The 18247-nt window shown below is 37.1% G+C and overlaps 3 protein-coding genes across 3 annotated transcripts in view; 1 reads left to right on the forward strand and 2 right to left on the reverse strand.

Moving 5' to 3' along the window:
- Positions 1-18247, forward strand: part of fmnl3 (formin-like 3) — a 268194-nt gene that overhangs the window by 243354 nt on the left and 6593 nt on the right. The window lies entirely within an intron of this gene.
- Positions 1978-10072, reverse strand: LOC310742035 (protein lifeguard 2-like). The gene is made up of 12 exons (XM_083570587.1): positions 9723-10072; positions 8471-8546; positions 7398-7486; positions 7243-7307; positions 6595-6648; positions 6404-6454; positions 6236-6275; positions 6029-6066; positions 5807-5894; positions 5035-5130; positions 4879-4932; positions 1978-4766 (listed from the first exon to the last, which is right to left on the reverse strand). Exons 1-12 carry the CDS (start codon positions 9735-9737, stop codon positions 4617-4619), a joined length of 816 nt encoding a protein of 271 aa, XP_083426713.1. The 5' UTR covers positions 9738-10072; the 3' UTR covers positions 1978-4616.
- On the reverse strand, positions 14358-17737 carry fitm2 (fat storage inducing transmembrane protein 2). The gene is made up of 2 exons (XM_083570588.1): positions 17459-17737; positions 14358-16482 (listed from the first exon to the last, which is right to left on the reverse strand). Exons 1-2 carry the CDS (start codon positions 17635-17637, stop codon positions 15894-15896), a joined length of 768 nt encoding a protein of 255 aa, XP_083426714.1. The 5' UTR covers positions 17638-17737; the 3' UTR covers positions 14358-15893.

Consider the following 18247-nt stretch of genomic DNA (forward strand, 5'->3'; position numbering starts at 1 on the left):
TCCAGTAGAAGCATGGAGATGTTTAGGAAAAATAGCAGTGGAGTTTTTAACCAGATTGGTCAACGAAATTTTTGAAGGTGAGAGGATGCCTGAGGAATGGAGAAGGTGTGTGCTGGTACCGATCTTTAAGAATAAGAAAGATATTCAGACCTGCAGTAACTACAGGGGAATAAAGTTGATCAGTCACACAATGAAGTTATGGGAAAGTGTAGTGGAAGCCAGGCTGAGAGAAGAGGTGACCACCTGTGAGCAGCAGTATAGTTTCATGCAGAGAAATAGCACCACAGACGCATTATTTGTTTTTAGAATGTTGATGGAGAAAGATAGAGAAGGTCAGAAGTAGTTGCATTGTGTGTTTGTGGATTCAGAGAAAGCAAACGACAGGGTGGAGAAAGAGGAGTTGTGGAATTGTATGAGGGAGTCAGGTGTGTCAGAGAAGTATGTGAGGGTGGTGCAGGACATGAATGAGGACATCGGCTCTGAGCCCTTTTCTGTTTGCAGTGGTGATGGACAGGTTGACGGATGAGGTCAGACAGGAGTCTCCATGGACTATAATGTTTGTGGATGATATTGTGATTTGTGGTGAAAGCAGGGAGCAAGTTGAGAAAACCCTGAAGAGGTGGAGGTAAGCGCTCGAGAGAAGGGAATGAAAGTCAGTAGGAGTAAGACAGAGTACATATGTGTGAATGAGAGGGAGGACAGTGGAGTGGTTTGTGTATACATATTTGCAAGTGATCACCTTCCATATTCTAGATAACTTACATCACATATCTGTGCAAAAGATATTAAGGTATGTTTTTATAGATAAAACAGCAAAAAAGGAGTACAATGAGAGGCAGCCATTTATCCTTTCCACAATGTTGACGCCATGCATGAGCCCAAGTACTTATTGTATAACACTAAAATAAAATTGCCTGATCAAACCAAGTAATTGAGTATTTACATAACCATACATTCGTTTCCAAGACTTTTAGTTGACGTTCAACTGTTTTGAATTTGGCTTAAGTAATCCCGCATGCTAAATATTTCAGAATTTCGGAAGTTTAATTGAATCTCTTTGGGGATCATATATGTGTGAATCTGGCTCTGATTGTCCATTGCCTAACCTGCCTTTGGCTTCACTGCATGTCACTGCTGATCAGTACATTTTAACAATAATAACACTATAATGAATGTACATTTGGTGCCACCCAGATAATTATGAGTTCCCTTTTAAAACTGGTTCCTCTCAAGGTTTCTTCCTCATACCATCTCAGGGAGTCTTTGCTTGTCACTGTCAACACAGGTTTGCTCATTAAGGATAAACTCATACACACTAAACTTATAGACATTAATATAACCTATATTAATATACATTAATATAACATATATTATAAAGATAATATATATCTTTAACCTTCTTTAAAGATTCTTTGGGACCTCTTTAAGGTGCCATGCTGAACATCCAGTGGTCAGTATAAGAGAATAGTATGCAAAGCACCAAATTTTGACTGCTCTAATCTACAATACACACATTTCTATAGTATTGTCCCTTTAGAACATAAAATAAAATGTTTGCTAAAATTTAAAAGGGTGTACTCACTTTTGGGAGATACTGTAGCTATTTATTTAATTTCACTTATGGTTAAACCATATCTTGCTGTGTATATTATAGGAAAATATGAAAATGACTTTTTCTAGAGATTTTCTGTTGAAAACAAAAATAGACAACATGCCTAACTATAATTTTTAAATAATAATTGCCAAATTTCCTGAAGGTTGCCAATAATTCAGGATGTGTCTCTAAAACATTATGTTTAGTATTATGTCATTATACCTCTAAAAAACGAATGAACAATTAATCAATATCGCATTGTTAACTATTAACTATTCTTAACTATTAATTAATATCGCATTAACTATTAACTACTGTTAACTATTTACTTTTAATTAATATTACATAATAATTATCATATGAATATCAGAAACTCCAAGCAATACAAAAGAACATGTTTATTTGAGTTATTTATTTGCGTCTCAGAGAAAGGCATCCATACCTTATATGCATAATGAACATTTGACGCTTATGATTATATTATTTACATTTCATTTTTAATCACATTTCAGTTTCTCTGTTACTTTTTGTCAAAGTAAAAACCATCTTCTAAAATGAAGCTCAATCACGACAGAATTGTAACAAAAATAAACAAAGAAATAAAGAAATGGATTATTAGACACAAAGAACCCCCCCCCCAAAAAAAAATAAATAAAATAAAATAAAAAAACAACAACAACAACAACAACAATAATAATAATTAATTCCATGGTAATTCAAATGAATTACCTACATTTTAAATTAGGGCTGCAACAATCGATAAAATCGATACTAATCGATAATACAATTAGTTGTCAACGAATGCTGTTGTCGATTAGTTGCGATTAGGTTTAGCGTGATGGTAAGATAACACAGCCGCTTGCGAAATGGAGGAGATTACAAGGTCGATCGGCAGCGATTGTAGGCAAATTTATCTTAAGTTTGTAATCAAGCGTACCAGTGTAGATTTATTTATTTCTAGAGACTCAAAGCACTTTTGTACGTCGCTCCGGACAAAGGCGTCTGCTAAATGCAGTAAATGTAAATGTAAATGAAAAAGTGTGCGTCCCAAATCACGGATGAAGATGAAACATCAGCACGGTACGCAAAAACTATATTTCCTCATTATTTGAAAATGGTATAGTTTAATGAAGTGCTATTGTGTCAAATGTTTGTTTGTAACAAACATTTCGGGGCCGTTTTACTGGATCTGTTCTGACATAGTGATACATTCAATTAAAACGGTGCAAACAAACAAGCAAATAACAACAGCAGCAATTTTTAGTCTCTATTGGGGTTTTCAGCGAGTGCTTAAGCCTTTGTACACCAATGCACATTTTTTTCTAATCAAACCTGTTAGTTTGCTGCGTTTCTCAGTTCCATTCTCTTTTTATAGCATTTGTCTACTACAACAGTAACTTGTTATTGTTATAAATCTGGTTTCAAACGCGATTTACTGCGCCGTTACTACGTTCAAATGCTTGTTTTCAATGTTTGTATATTTAACATATGTATATATCATTCAATTATTATACAAAATTTCATTAATTATATATACTAGATGCTTATATCTTCACAACTGTACAAAATGTCTGTGTATTTTTTTGTATTATATTTTATATTTTTGTAATCATGGTTGTCAACTTGCCATCTGCAATTATCATTCAAAACAATACAAATGTTGATTTACACAAATTGCTTCACCTTACATACTCAAATGCTGTTCTTTGTTTTAACAGAAGGAAACAAACCCAGCGTGAGTGAATTTGTTCGAGGAGAATTTCCCCATGCACTCCTCAATAAACCGCAACTATAAACTTTATAAAATGTGGAAATAAAAAATAGTTAAACTCGATATGTGGCGTTTGCATTTTTGAAGTACACTTTTATACATAAATACACTGAATTAGGGTTTTATGTAGTTATAATTAGCAAAACATCAAAAGTTGTTTTGTTGTTTTAAAAAAAAATCCAATTCATCAATTAATCGAAGAAAAGAATTCATCATCCGATTAATCAGAAATAATCGTTAGTTGCAGCCCTAATTTGAATAAAAACATTTACTAGTGAGAGAAAGTGAAAGACTGATAAATAGGTTTTTAAAAAAAAATAGCAGCACATGTACATTTACTTTGCATCCAACCTTATTACACTTTTTTTTTGTGTAACAATGTTGATGTGCAAATACAGTAAATCATCTTTGGGCCATTACTCTCTCTCATAATTCTACTTCAGGGGTCCCAGCATAAAGGAGTGAAACAAACGGTTTGCGGTATTAAAACTTTTTAAAGAAGAGAGCGGTATTGAAGGCTTCAAATTGAATTGAGTTTTTAGTATTTTATTCCATTAAAAATCCAGTTCCTGGATAATTGTTAGCTAGAATAGTTTATTAATTTATATATAAACATTAGGTTACCTAAAAATATACCATTTCAGACTCGATACTATTAATTAGTGAGGTTCTTGCATACTGCTATTTTTATTAATATTTAAATTTTTATTAAAAATAAAAAAACTTTAAAAATATTATTTAAAAAAAACATTTCTTTTTTAAAATGGCTTAGTTTACTTTAAAAGAGCAGTTTTCCAACAGTGCATACTTTTTCATATTGTATGACCCAATATGCTCTTTTTTTAGTATCTTGGTATTTTCATATTTCAGGCATTTAAAAGACTTTGCCTTTTTAAATAGTTTATGTATAGATACATTTTATTCTATAGCAGTTTGGAACTACATAAGAAAATAAATCTTTTTATTTTGTATTGGCAGTAGGACTAGTAGTATTACTATGCACCTATTATTTTCTATGTTAACCTATGTATTTGTATACTGAACAAGAATGAACGTTTTCTAAAACTACATAAAAGTTTTGCTAATACCTTCTGCCGTACATTCCTTTCCAAGACTTTTAGTTGATGTTCAATTTGGGTTCCTGCATGCTAAATATTTCAGAATTTCTGAAGTTTGTAAGTGAGTTTTGAATAATTTTTTTTTTGTGGTCACAACGAGGTGATATGTAACTTCACATGAAAATGCATTGGCTCACAGCCTATTTTTTCCAAAAATCTGGAGAATAAAGGAGAAGATGTAGACAATGTCCAAATAGATATTGAGTGTAGCATAGATGTAATCTTCAGGACTGATACTTTCACGCTTTTTTCCCATCAGGAGCTGTGTGTCGATTGCCAGAAACTTGAAAAAAATGACAGTACTATAAGCAAAATTGAACTTCACACACTTCACACACTTATATGTGTATGTGTATATAAACTGTATTCTAAAATTTAGCTGGTAGAGCCCTTACCATGCTAAACATGATTGCTCCCAGCACAGCGAACACAGCGTGCATCCAAGGAACCTGCACAGTTAACAGCGTTAAAAAATAGCAGCTGATATACTACAGCACTCAAATAATAAACAAATCCATTATCATTTATATCCGCAAAAAATCTATACGTACACAGCCAAGAGGTATAATTAAAGCCAGTAATATTCCACATATAAAAAACGAGGTGCAGATGATAAGCATCACACCCTGACATGATGTCATATCAATCTGTAAAAAAAACAAACAAGCAAATAATTAGATCAATAATACTGTATCAATAAATGAATAATTCAATCTTTTCTAGTAAATTAATATAATGTACAGTAGACATATCACCAGATACTAAAACTGCAGGTATTTGGGATGTTAGATCAGATAAACCCTTTTCCCACCTTTAATATGATATAAAATGTGTAAAACACATTTTTTATGCACATTTACATTGTTTTATATCCATTGTACTAAGTTTTAAAGGTTTAACATCACTCTAGACATCTACATTACATGGCATCATCATGGTATGTACCATGTACTATGTATACACTTTAAAAGTGTCTACTTTTCCCCATTACTTTTGCCCCCCATATACACGAAATGGTATCGTTCAAACATAAATCTGATAATCAAATATACAAAATCTATATTCATTTCCAAACTCCATAGTTCGAGCACCAAGTCCATGTTTATGAATATGGTCTTTATTTGTCCCACAAGCCATATATGTGGTTAATAAAAAGAAAATGAATATGACGCATACCTTTCCTATCAGTCACACACACATTGTTTAGCAAATTGTCCAGTGTCAACTGAAACTCCTCAGTCCGGTCAACCAAATATATTTGAATAGATTGAAGTTACTGTAAGACATGAGTGACGGTGGTACTGTGAATGACCTTGTACTTACTTTTGTCTGAAAACTAAAAACTGAGACAGAGAAGCAGACCAGGACTGTAATACCCAAACACATCATCACAGACGTTGTATTGTAGTAACTATGGGAAGTGAAAAAAAAAAAAAAAGAGCTTTAAAACAGGGAAATAATGTGCATATCAATCATATAAATTAATTGCTTTTCTTGTACATAAAACAGAGTTGTAAATACATACATACAAGGTCGATACAATACCTGGACAACATTCCTGTCATATACGAAAGTGACAGAGTCTGTAATGGAAGAAATGCACAGTAAATGCTGACAATGAACGTCAGTACTCCTAATAAATTCTCACAGAAACATATGTATACTATAGAAATGAAAGACGGTATTTGTGTGTTTTATACATAATAATTCGTTTCAATAGACTGTAGAAAAGATTTCAGTTTTGGGACTTACAAAGATGGACAACAGAATCAGGTTCCATGGAAACCGCCTCCTTTAGTTACAGATAGAAAGAGAGTGAAAATCGGTGTATTCCTTTCTATCAAATAATGCACAATCAAAAGACTCATTTCTATGCTAAATTGACCATAAATCGATCTGTTAATGTCAAAACGCGCTTACCTCGGTCCAGGAAAGCAGGACAGCGTCACTAATGTTGTCATGAACACTGCGCTGTAGGTGAAAAACAAAAACCCCGAAAACAGTAATTCGGCAACATACATTGAGCATTACATTAAGTTCTCAAAGCTCCAACTATCTTCAGACAGCCAACTTAAAATTGTTCAGAATTGTTTGCACCATTTAAGACTTACTATCCGGCCCAGTACCATCCAGGATTAGACTGGACATAGTCCTTTAATGGTTCACTGAAAATGAAAGAAAAGAAGGTCCATAAAAAAAAAAACACTCAGTACCATGTATAATAATCATCCCACCGTGCGAAATGTGGAAAATGTTGAAAATGCAGCTGCATGTGTTCCCATATGCCTCTTGGAAAAAAACAGTCTTGGAGACAGCAACTTACTTGTCTTTTAAACATACAGTATTACTCCTTCGGGGTTCTTGGTCTTGAACTACACACTTAAAGCTTTACTTAGGTATACTTAGGGTCTATAGGGTGTATTTGGCTTCATCTACACTGCCCTCTGACCACTTTCCCATGTCCTGCTTATTAAAATGGTATTCCCACAGCATGATGCTACCACCACCGCGCTTCATAGTAGCAGGGTGTTGAACACTGTGGGATCTTACATTTTTCATTTTCATTTAAATGACATTTATGTCTTATTAGAACAGAGAACCTTGTTTGAATCTCTTGGGTTTTTTTTAGTTGTTTTTTTTTTTTAGTTGTTGACCTTCTTATGTCTTTATTACAGATTTCCAGCCTTTTTTTTTCATACCAATGAATCCCCATTAAGTAAATTCTGTTTGTTTTGAGACAGAGCTGCTAACGCACTCACCAGAAAGTGAAGATAGAAACAATGGCCAGGGTGACAGACAGCTGGAGCGCCAGAATGGCATAGACCTGCACACATACGCTCAAATCAGGAAATCATAACACTAAAATATCCATTATTATCAACAAAAACACGTTTGTTTTTTCCTAAATATATACCTTCCGTATAAATGTCCGGCGTACGTTCAAGTCATCAAAGGAAAACTTTGTGCAACTTTCTCCGTCAACAGGGTAAATGCCACTTCCACCTTAGACATACCATATGGAGTTAATTAGATTTCAAAAACAGCTTTGGTTATAACTGTCTAAAAAAATGCGACCGGATATCTTCTTAATTGCCTGCTAATTTTGACTATAAAATATTTCAATTTTTTTTTTTTACAGAAATTCCAAAGCAAAGCCTGTTGATCATTTGAGAGAAATCTGAGAAAAGCAGTTTCAGGCAAATGTGTATATTTTTATATAGTATTTTATTGCTCACACGGTGTGTAAATGTGTGTATGCACATGGAGCACTGTGATGCACATCTAGCATCCTATCCACAGTGTATTCTTGCCTCATGCTCAGTGTGTTTATGATAGCAATATCAAGTTAAAATGTGCACGACTTTTTTCTTCACAAGTTAAATAAATTTGTTTTTGTAGGGTGTGTGTTTCTATAACAATGTGAAAGACTCATTGACAGTTATTGCAGTTTTTTTTTTAATTTTTTATAAATGAACATTAATTAAACTGCATTTTGTACGGGTTTTTTTGGTACACGTTTTGCACTTTGTGTTATATTAAAATTCGCTACATGAGCTGAATCATTTAATTCAAGTGTGACAAAAAATAAAATCAAATGTTATACTTTTTCTGTAAATTGAATTATACATGATATTTTAAATTCCTCACACCATAAATCACATGCAAAACATCAATGATTACATGTGAACTGAAAATTTGAAATATTCCATAAGGGCGGAGGCAGTTGGTACAAATTCATAACTGAATATTGTTCTTGTGTCTGAAACTGCATTAAAATGTACTGCCCTCTCCAATTAACAAACATTAACAAGCTTCACTTGAGGTATAATGACAATAATAATGTCCTTGCATAAGTTCTCGTCTTAAGCCATGAAATTTATTAGAACATTTTTGTTTATTTTTACATTTGAACAGAGGGTTATTTAAAATATAGCCACTAGAGGGAGGAAAAGAGCAAAACCTCACAGTGTGAGAAAATGAACTTACCTGCAGTTGCCTCCTCATAGCTTGGTGGTGGTTGAGGCAGAGATGAGCCTTCATTCAGCTTGTTTACCTCTAAAATCTGTAAATAAGCACATTATAATAAACAGAGTATTTTTTAAGACAGTAACAAAATGGATATATCGAATTCAAATGTCCTTTCACTCATGACCGTGTTTAAACCATGTCCAGTTATCATTAACCAGCAACTTGTTTAGCCGTGCTGCAGAGAAAACATCGAACAAGACACACATTCTTAAGAATATGACCAGCTATTAGTGCTTTTATATCAATAAACTGAGAAGGGAAGTTGCCAGATCATTGTGTAGGACAGCTTAAGTTGGTTTTTGGTGGTGATATTATATTGCAAAAACTGTTTTGAATGTTTCTGTTGCTTTTTTTGGTGTGTTTTGACCTCTGGTTTCAGCACTATGTAACTATTAGAGGTTAACAGATACTCTTTTGAGTTTTCCAATGGAGAGTGGCATCATTAAAGTACTTGTTTTCCACATAGGACACAACTTCTATTGTAACCATCCACTCATTTTCCTTCCTCCATCCATCCATCCATCCATCCATCCATCCATCCATCCATCAACTCATAGGCTTTCATGTCTCCTGGCTTGTAAGGGAGCAAAATAAAGACTTCCAAAAAAAAAACTTTTTTTAGTGTCAGCAAATTGCTATGATATAAGAGAAATAAAACAATTAATTATCAAATTTAAACCAAAAAACCCCAAATGTGATGGTCACAGAAGGTCCAATTTGTGCTGGGCATCATCGCACCATTCTGTCATTTATTTTCGTGTTTTGTCATGTTTATTGCTCATATTTAATTATAGATTCTGATGTGAATCATGCAGAAATGTTTGATGCCCATAAAGGAATAAAGATCGATTAGGAAAGACTGAAAGACAAATGTGTGCAGTGGAAAAAGGCAATTAAACACATATAAGGAAAACATTTAAAGTAACCGAATGTCATGTTGGTTATTCAGATAATGTTTTTATTTTTTTATATAAACAGGCTTGTGCATAAAGCATATATATGGTATATATGTTTGTAAATCAGGTTTAGAGATAAATATAATTGCTCTTATTTATAATGAGTACACTGAACTGGGCTAAATTAAAGAAGTCGGACAGTGAAAGTGGAGATAAAAACAACCACAAATGGAGCCTCTTACCACAGAGATCCCTAGAGAGTAAATCATTGAAATGAATAGTTGCATACAATCTAAACTGTGCAAGGAGCTTACCTTGCCTTGAGTCATGATAAACACCTCTTTTAATCAGTCATTCAACGTGTGGTTCAGCTCTCTCACAAATATTTGTTGCAAAATATAGTGATGCTCCTCTCGGGTATTTCTGATGAAACCTTGTGCACTGCTGTAATACTCTATTCCAACAGAGATGCTCTATTAATCAGACAGATTCCCCCCTCACGTCGTCCAAAAAGCACATTCTAGAAACATGCAGCAATGAATAGCAGTCTACAGAAGCCTGGATTAAACCAAACCTCTTAAAAAACAGGGGTGATCTTTTTTCCATGGCACTCAGCTGTGAATCATTGATGCAGCTTTGGTCTAGAGTGTTCTGGCATGATCACGCAGCAGTGAAGGAGAAAAGGGTTCGTTCTTAATGAAATTTTTGTAGGATCTCATTTGATGATTCGGTTTACATGAAATTATGAAGCTCTTATGAAGGTTCTTATAATGAATAAGATATAGTTACAATAGTGAATTTTTCAAGGCAAAATCACAATTTTTATGTTGTTGGAAAAAACTTAATTTAAGTCTACACATTTTTCCACCAATGTTATACTTCCTAAATGGGTTTTAGGTTTCAAGACAGGGCAAAATGGTAATGGCATCCATGTCTTTATGTTATATTCCAAGACTGACCCACTATTGATTAATCATCTCTAAACCTAGGTTCATCTAATCACAGTGGTCTAAATCAATTCATTTTTCAGTGTCTCATTAAATCTTTCTCTTTCTTTCAGCTTCTCCCATTAGGGGTCGCCACAGCGGATCATCCGCATGTTCGATTTGGCACGTTTTTACGCTGGATGTCCTTCCTAACGCAACCCTCCCAATTTATCCGGGCTTGGGATCGGCGCTGAGAGTGCACTGGCTTGTGCAACCCTATTGGCTGGGGTTGGTTCCCTGACCAGGGCTTGAACCCGGGCCGCAGCGGTGAGAGCGCCGCATCCTAACCACTAGACCACCATGGAACCAGTGTCTTGTTAAATCTAAATAGCAATATTTGAGTTAAGTATTTCGTTGTATTTCACCGAATGGGAAATGAAATTGAAGAAAATGTCATTTCCCCCCAATTTCTTCCCAAAAGCCAAATTGATCTCATGGTAGGATAACTATCGCATGAGGAGGATGAACACAGCTCCCACTCCCTTAGCTTGAGGCCGAGAGCAATTTTAAGTCGATTGATTATGGCTACTAATAACCCAGCCATTAGGGGGGCACAAGCCAGTGTACTCTTAGTGCCGGTCCCAAGCCCGGGTAAATGGGGAGGGTTGCGTTAGGAAGGGCATCCAGCGTAAAACATGTGCCAAATCAAATATGCGGATCACAAATGAGAATTTCATACCGGATCGGTCGAGGCCCGGGTTAACAACGACCGCCACAGGTATCGTTAGCCGACAGGGTACCGGTGGAAATTGGGCTACTGTTGGCCGAAGGAGGAGAAGGAGAGGAGGAAGGCGTCTACAGAGACGGCAGAAAAAGGAGCAGTGTAGGAGAGTAGAGGTTCGGGTTGGTACTTTAAATGTTGGAACTATGACGGGTAAAGGGAGAGAGATAGCTGATATGATGGAGAGGAGAAAGGTAGATGTGTTGTGTGTTCAGGAGACCAAGTGGAAAGGGAGTAAGGCCAGGAACATTGGAGGTGGGTTTAAACTGTTTTATCATGGTGTGGATGGGAAGAGAAATGGTGTAGGGGTGATTCTGAAGGAAGCGTACAGTAAGAGTGTAGTGGAGGTGAAGAGAGTTTCTGATAGGGTGATGATCGTGAAGGTGGAAGTCGAAGGGATGATGATAAATGTCATCAGTGCCTATGCTCCACAAGTTGGCTGTGAGATGGAGGAGAAAGAAAGATTCTGGAGTGAATTAGATGAAGTGGTAGATGGTGTACCTAGGAAAGAACGATTGGTGATTGGGGCAGACTTTAATGGGCATGTAGGTGAAGGGAACAGAGGTGATGAGGAGGTGATGGGTAGGTATGGTTTTAAGGAGAGGAATGTGGAAGGGCAGATGGTGGTAGATTTTGCTAAAAGGATGGAAATGGCAGTGGTGAACACGTATTTTAAGAAGAAGGAGGATCATAGGGTGACGTATAAGAGTGGAGGAAGGTGCACACAGGTGGATTATCTTCTGTGTAGGAGATGCAACCTGAAGGAGATTGGAGACTGTAAGGTGTTGGCGGGGGACAGTGTAGCTAGACAGCATCGGATGGTGGTCTGTAGGATGGTTTTGGAGGCGAAGAAGAAGAGGAGGAAAGTAAGGTTTGAAAGAAGAATAAGATGGTGGAAACTGAAGGAGGAAGAGTGTAGTGTGAGGTTCAGGGAAGAGGTCAGACAGGGGCTTGGTGGTGGTGAAGAGGTGCCGGATGATTGGGCAACTACTGCAGGAGTGATGAGGGAGGCAGCTAGAAAAGTACTTGGTGTGACATCTGGAAATAGAAAGCAAGACAAGGAGACGTGGTGGTGGAATGAGGAAGTGCAGGAGAGCATTAGGGGAAAGAGATTGGCAAAACAGAAGTGGGATCGACAGAGTGATGAGAAGAGTAGGCAGGAGTACAAGGAGATGCGGCAGCAGGTTAAAAGGGATGTGGCGAAAGCCAAGGAAAAGGCATATGAGGAACTGTATAAGAGGTTGGACACTAAGGAAGGAGAAAAGGATTTATACCGATTGGCCAAGCAGAGGGACCGAGCTGGGAAGGATGTACTGCAAGTTAGAGCAATAAAGGATGGAGAGGGAAATGTGTTGACTAGTGAGGAGAGTGTGTTGAGAAGATGGAGGGAGTATTTTGAGCAGCTGATGAATGAGGAAAATCAGAGAGAGAGAAGGTTGGAGGATGTGGAGTTGGTGAAGCAGGATGTAGATAGGATTAGTAAGGAGGAAGTGAGAGCAGCGATTAAGAGGATGAAGAATGGAAAGTCGGTTGGACCAGATGACATACCGGTAGAAGCGTGGAGATGTTTAGGAGAGATGGCAGTGGAGTTTTTAACCAGATTGTTTAACAGGATTCTGGAAGGGGAGAGGATGCCTGAGGAATGGAGAAGGAGTGTGCTGGTACCGATCTTTAAGCATAAGGGAGATGTGCAGACCTGCAGTAACTACAGGGGAATTAAGTTGATCAGTCACACCATGAAGTTATGGGAAAGAGTAGTGGAAGCCAGGCTGAGAGAAGAGGTGACCATCTGTGAGCAACAGTATGGTTTCATGCCGAGGAAGAGCACCACAGATGCCTTATTTGCTTTGAGGATGTTGATGGAGAAGTATAGAGAAGGACAGAAGGAGCTGCATTGTGTATTTGTGGATTTAGAGAAAGCGTACGACAGGGTGCCGAGAGAGGAGTTGTGGTATTGTATGAGGAAGTCAGGTGTGTCAGAGAAGTATGTGAGGGTGGTGCAGGACATGTATGAGGACAGTGTGACGGCAGTAAAGTGTGCAGTAGGTACGACAGACTGGTTCAGGGTGAAGGTTGGACTGCATCAAGGATCGGCCCTGAGCCCTTTCCTGTTTGCAGTGGTGATGGACAGGTTGACGGACGAGGTCAGACAGGAGTCTCCCTGGACTATGATGTTTGCAGATGATATTGTGATTTGTGGTGAGAGTAGAGAGCAGGTTGAGAAGAGCCTGGAGAGGTGGAGATATGCGCTGGAGAGAAGGGGAATGAAAGTCAGTAGGAGTAAGACAGAGTACATGTGTGTGAATGAGAGGGAGGGCAGTGGAGTGATGCGGTTGCAGGGAGAAGAGGTGGAGAAGGTGGAGGAGTTCAGGTACCTGGGGTCAACAGTGCAAAGTAATGGAGAGTGTGTTAGGGAAGTAAAGAAAAGAGTGCAGGCAGGGTGGAGTGGGTGGAGAAGAGTGACAGGAGTGATTTGTGATAGAAGAGTATCTGCAAGAATGAAAGGGAAAGTTTATAGGACTGTGGTGAGACCTGCGATGTTGTATGGATTAGAGACAGTGGCATTGAGTAAAAAACAGGAGGTGGAGCTGGAGGTAGCAGAGCTGAAGATGTTGAGGTTTTCGTTGGGAGTGACGAGGATGGACAAGATTAGAAATGAGTTTATTAGAGGGACAGCACATGTAAGATGTTTTGGTGACAAGGTGAGGGAGGCGAGATTGAGATGGTTTGGACATGTGCAGAGAAGGGACATGAATTATATTGGTAGAAAAATGCTGAAGTTGGAGCCACCAGGTAGGAGGAAAAGAGGAAGGCCAAGGAGGAGGTTCATGGATGTGGTGAGGGAAGACATGCAGGTAGTTGGTGTAAAAGAGGCAGATATAGAGGACAGGGTGGTATGGAGACGGATGATCCGCTGTGGCGACCCCTAATGGGAGCAGCCGAAAGAAGAAGAAGATTATTGCTACTAATAACAATATTTAACAGGTTTAATATCAATAGATCTACAGGTACAATTAAGATACAGAGACGATATTGGGATGGATGGCTATCAAACCATAAGCTTTTCATACTGGTTTTCGACTGGTTTACAAGAAATGATCTCTTTTTTCAATAGCAAATGCAATTCACACAGACTGAATTTGTAAAACACATACAATGTAAAATATAGTGGAAATAAATACACAATAGCGCAGTCATTTGAAATGTTTTCCATTATTGGATGAAGTAAAAGACTGCTCCAGTCCACAAAATGAAGAGATTTTTAATAATTGTGCAGATTTTACATGGCAATGTTGTAAGTCAGTCCGGTCCCTAATATGTCAATTTTAATCAATACACATGTAACACACGTAAAAGTGTAACCCCTTTAAAATCACAGGAAACCTAATAATTTCTCATGTGTGGAATTTGTAAACCTAAAAGATGAATAACTGGGATTTTTCGAGTCAAACCACTTTTGTTAGGTCCGAGTTGAGTTCGAACGAGACACAAAACATGCCTAAAAGGCGCTTCATTTGATGCATTCAGTAATAAACGACATGGAACGCAAGCCTTCGATTGATGTTTCCAAACGACGAGCGTACGACGTGCAACAGGGAAAGTTTAATTTACAAGCAGAGGTAATTGTATGGCGAGTTGCGAAACAAGTCAAAATCCTGCTGTAACAACAAGTTGTCCAAGTTGTACAAATGAACAGAGAGCTATTATAACTAACAAAATGAGGTGATATTTACAGTACATACCAACCTCTAGTGTTTGGCAGAAATTGTTGACAAGAAACGAACTATAAACGATTATGCAATTATGTTGACACTGAATCAAAATGCGAACATAGCTAGAAAAGGCAAAATAGCTATTCAGTAGCTACGTATTCTTTTGGTAGTCATTGAAATAGTTAACAAAGACGGTGCTCTAAATAGTTTACCTCAGTGTTCTGAGGTAAATTTGACTAAAAATAACCAGTAATGTAGTTGATGATACGAGCCGAAATTCGATTATTTCCTATAATATCAAGCATTTCATATTTTTCTTGTTTGAAGTGAATGAATTTTAGTCATATTCCCAAGAAACAATGGTTCTGGAAAACATATAACATATAGACACAGCTTTAGTTGTTCCAAAAAGCGCTTGAACTGTAGAGACCCTAACAATAACAGAAATTTGTGTAACAATTTGAGGTCATATTTGAAGGAATACACTGAAATAAAAGTGTAATTTGTCTAAATGATTATGCATCAACCCATTCGGACCGAATAGAACCAAGAATTTGATGGTGCTGCGGGATATGCAAATGGAATCTCTAGCTTTGCTATAGATAACAGCCATAGCTTTGCACTTTCTTTCTTTACACAATCAGGTAACATCTGTTTGCCAGTGCATTATGGGTAACATGCTTAGACTCTCAGCCGTTAGACAACACTAATATATAATTATATTTCAGAAAGTTTAGCTAGTAATGATAGTCTAGTGTTACAGGTGCCTTGTTTTTTGTATTAGTTGATGCAACAATAAGAAAATAAATTGACATTGTAGCATTTGGGACACACACTTCCCTATTGTGGTCACATTTTAAAAGGCAACAATATGCTTTAGACTTTGCAGCCACTCTCTGGTTACAGAGTCAGTTTTGGAACACCAGCTGCCAAACAAGCACACAAATCCCTTGGTCAGAAGGGACCTTTGAAAAAATTTGACATGTAGTGCACCATACAAATATAACCCTGGTCAAAAGGTTGGAGGCTTCACACTGAATGGCGAGTTGTTGCAAACTTTTCAGTCTAATCATGTTGTTTATGGTCGCTCTGGTGAGGTGGGAGTCCTGGTGAAAAAGGTTTCATGTACCAAAACTTATAGGTCAAATACCAGCTCAGTACACCAAGCGACGTCCCTAGAAACTTCTGGATCATGTCATGGAAGTACACCGAAGTGCAGGCAAACATCCAAACCCAAATAACAGCAATGGCGTTGAGTGCGAGGTACAAAGGGTCAAGAAAGGTGGGTCTATTTTTGTAGTGTTGGACAAGGTGTAACATGGGAACCATTTCTTCCATGATTAGGAGTGTTGAGTAAGATAATATAAAGCAGTGACCTGATATGTCGAAACCTTCCCAAAAGAAGCCGGCCGTTTTGCACTCGGCCTTGGTGCTCAAACCGTCCTGGATGGTTTGCGTGTCGTCGTAGCATGCCCCTGTGACATTTTCAATGAAGAAGAATATCTCAGTGCAGGAATACCATATGGCTGTGGCAACCACAAGGGATGCGAGACGTTGAAATGCAAAGGTGAGGTTTCTGTTGTAGGAGTTGGACAGATATATAAATGGGAGCAACAAAAGCAGGTTCCATCCCCAGGAGAATTTTACAAAATATCTGAAAGGGAAAAAACAGAATACATCAAATAAGACCTACAGCACTTATTCAGTACTTACTGTCGTAATATTGATTCGGTATGCACTATATTTAATTTGGAAAGCTACACTGTCATTGACTTCAATATAACAATACTCGATCAGTGGCCCAGTAAATACTATAACAAAAAATTATATACACTGTAACATGGTGCTAAATTACATTCAGGACATTTTATTGCCCTTTGCATAAAGTGATCAAATGTAAAGTTTTCAGATGCAGAGGAAAAAGCAGGAGGTCAGTAGGTTTGTTGACTTTTTAAACCACATTAGCAAAATGATTAGCATTCTGAGCGGACTTTAGTGACTGTCCTGTACTCAACGCATTAGCTAACAGCGTGACGCAAGCAATTGTTTTCACCAATCACCATTGTTCCCAATGGCCGACCGCTAATCACCTGTATTCAACAATAACCGATCACTGATCACCATCGTTCCCATAGACCAATCACATATAGCTCTACTTCCTAATGACCAATCACTGATCACCATTGCACTCAATGACCAATCACTGATCACCATTGCACTTAATGACCAATCACTGATCACCATTGCACTCAATGACCAATCACTGATTATCATCTTTGGGAACAATCACTTAATCCTTATATATAAATATATGTATATAGTTATATTTCTAAGAACGTGTTCCAATAACGTTTTATTCTATTGTACTGCATTTTATTCGTGTAAAAGCTTTTTTGAATGTGTAAAGTAATATGTAAAGTATTCGATGACGTCACGCGGAGACCAGGCGCATCACGAGCATGCATGAACTTTCCCCTGAAACAGAGGACTTGATCAAAGCTCGATGACGTGAGCTAGTCAGTTAGCATAACTCAAACTACAGATGTGGTTAAATCAGATTAGGTGAAGTCAGTTACTGATCCAACATCACAGTGGAATTTAGCTTTACTACCTGAGATGTTCGTACTTACACGTTGAAAAGGTTCCTTCTGTTGCTGAAGTATGTGTTCGGCACAACGTCCAGTTCTTTCAATAGCGAGCCTCCAAGTGAAACAGCAAAGAAAAACAACGGCAAATATTTCCGGCCAAATCTGACATTAAATTCAAGTAAAGGAAGCGATTCCTTCACGACGCCGCTTAACGCAGACATTGTGTCCTAACGCGAGAGAGAGAGAATTAAAATCAGCTTCAAGATCAATGACAAGAAAGATCATGAATGGGTCACTTCCGGGTTCGTCAAAGGGGCGGAGAGACCATTAAGTAACGCCCCTTCTTTTAAAGGGACCGACACAAAAATGTGGCAAATATTTCATATTTATAGTAAAGGTACACAAAGACAAATTATAATTTAAATATTATAAAATGTATATATATATATATATATATATATATATATATATATATATATATATATATATATATATATATATAGTAATTATATATATATATATATATATATATATATATATATATATATATATATATATATATATATATATATATATATATATATGGCCTAAACACTATCAGAAGCACTGACCTACATTTACAACCTAAATTCTAATATTTGTTCCATGAAATTGTATTAATTTATTCCCAACAGTTAATTATCTTCATTTCGTAGTGTTTCTCTTGGCTGCACTGCTTCCAGTACGTGCATGTGGATGTAAAATATTTTGTCCAATCAGATTTTAGCTTCTGTAAAGTCATTACTGCCGGTCCTTTTACCATAGAGAATATTAGCAACGGGTCTGTTTCTT

Source organism: Silurus aristotelis, assembly GCF_946808225.1.
Source record: "Silurus aristotelis genome assembly, chromosome: 19".
Lineage (NCBI taxonomy): Eukaryota > Metazoa > Chordata > Actinopteri > Siluriformes > Siluridae > Silurus > Silurus aristotelis.

Coding starts and splice junctions, on each gene's coding strand:
- LOC310742035 (XM_083570587.1), bottom strand. Junction 5,131..5,806: donor TTTTTAGTTTTCAGACAAAA/GTAAGTACAAGG, acceptor TTTTTTTTACAG/ATTGATATGACATCATGTCA. Junction 4,767..4,878: donor GAGCAATCATGTTTAGCATG/GTAAGGGCTCTA, acceptor ATTTTTTTCAAG/TTTCTGGCAATCGACACACA.
- fitm2 (XM_083570588.1), bottom strand. CDS start 17,637: ATGTCTGCGTTAAGCGGCGTCGTGAAGGAATCGCTTCCTTTACTTGAA. Junction 16,483..17,458: donor AGAAGGAACCTTTTCAACGT/GTAAGTACGAAC, acceptor TTTCCCTTTCAG/ATATTTTGTAAAATTCTCCT.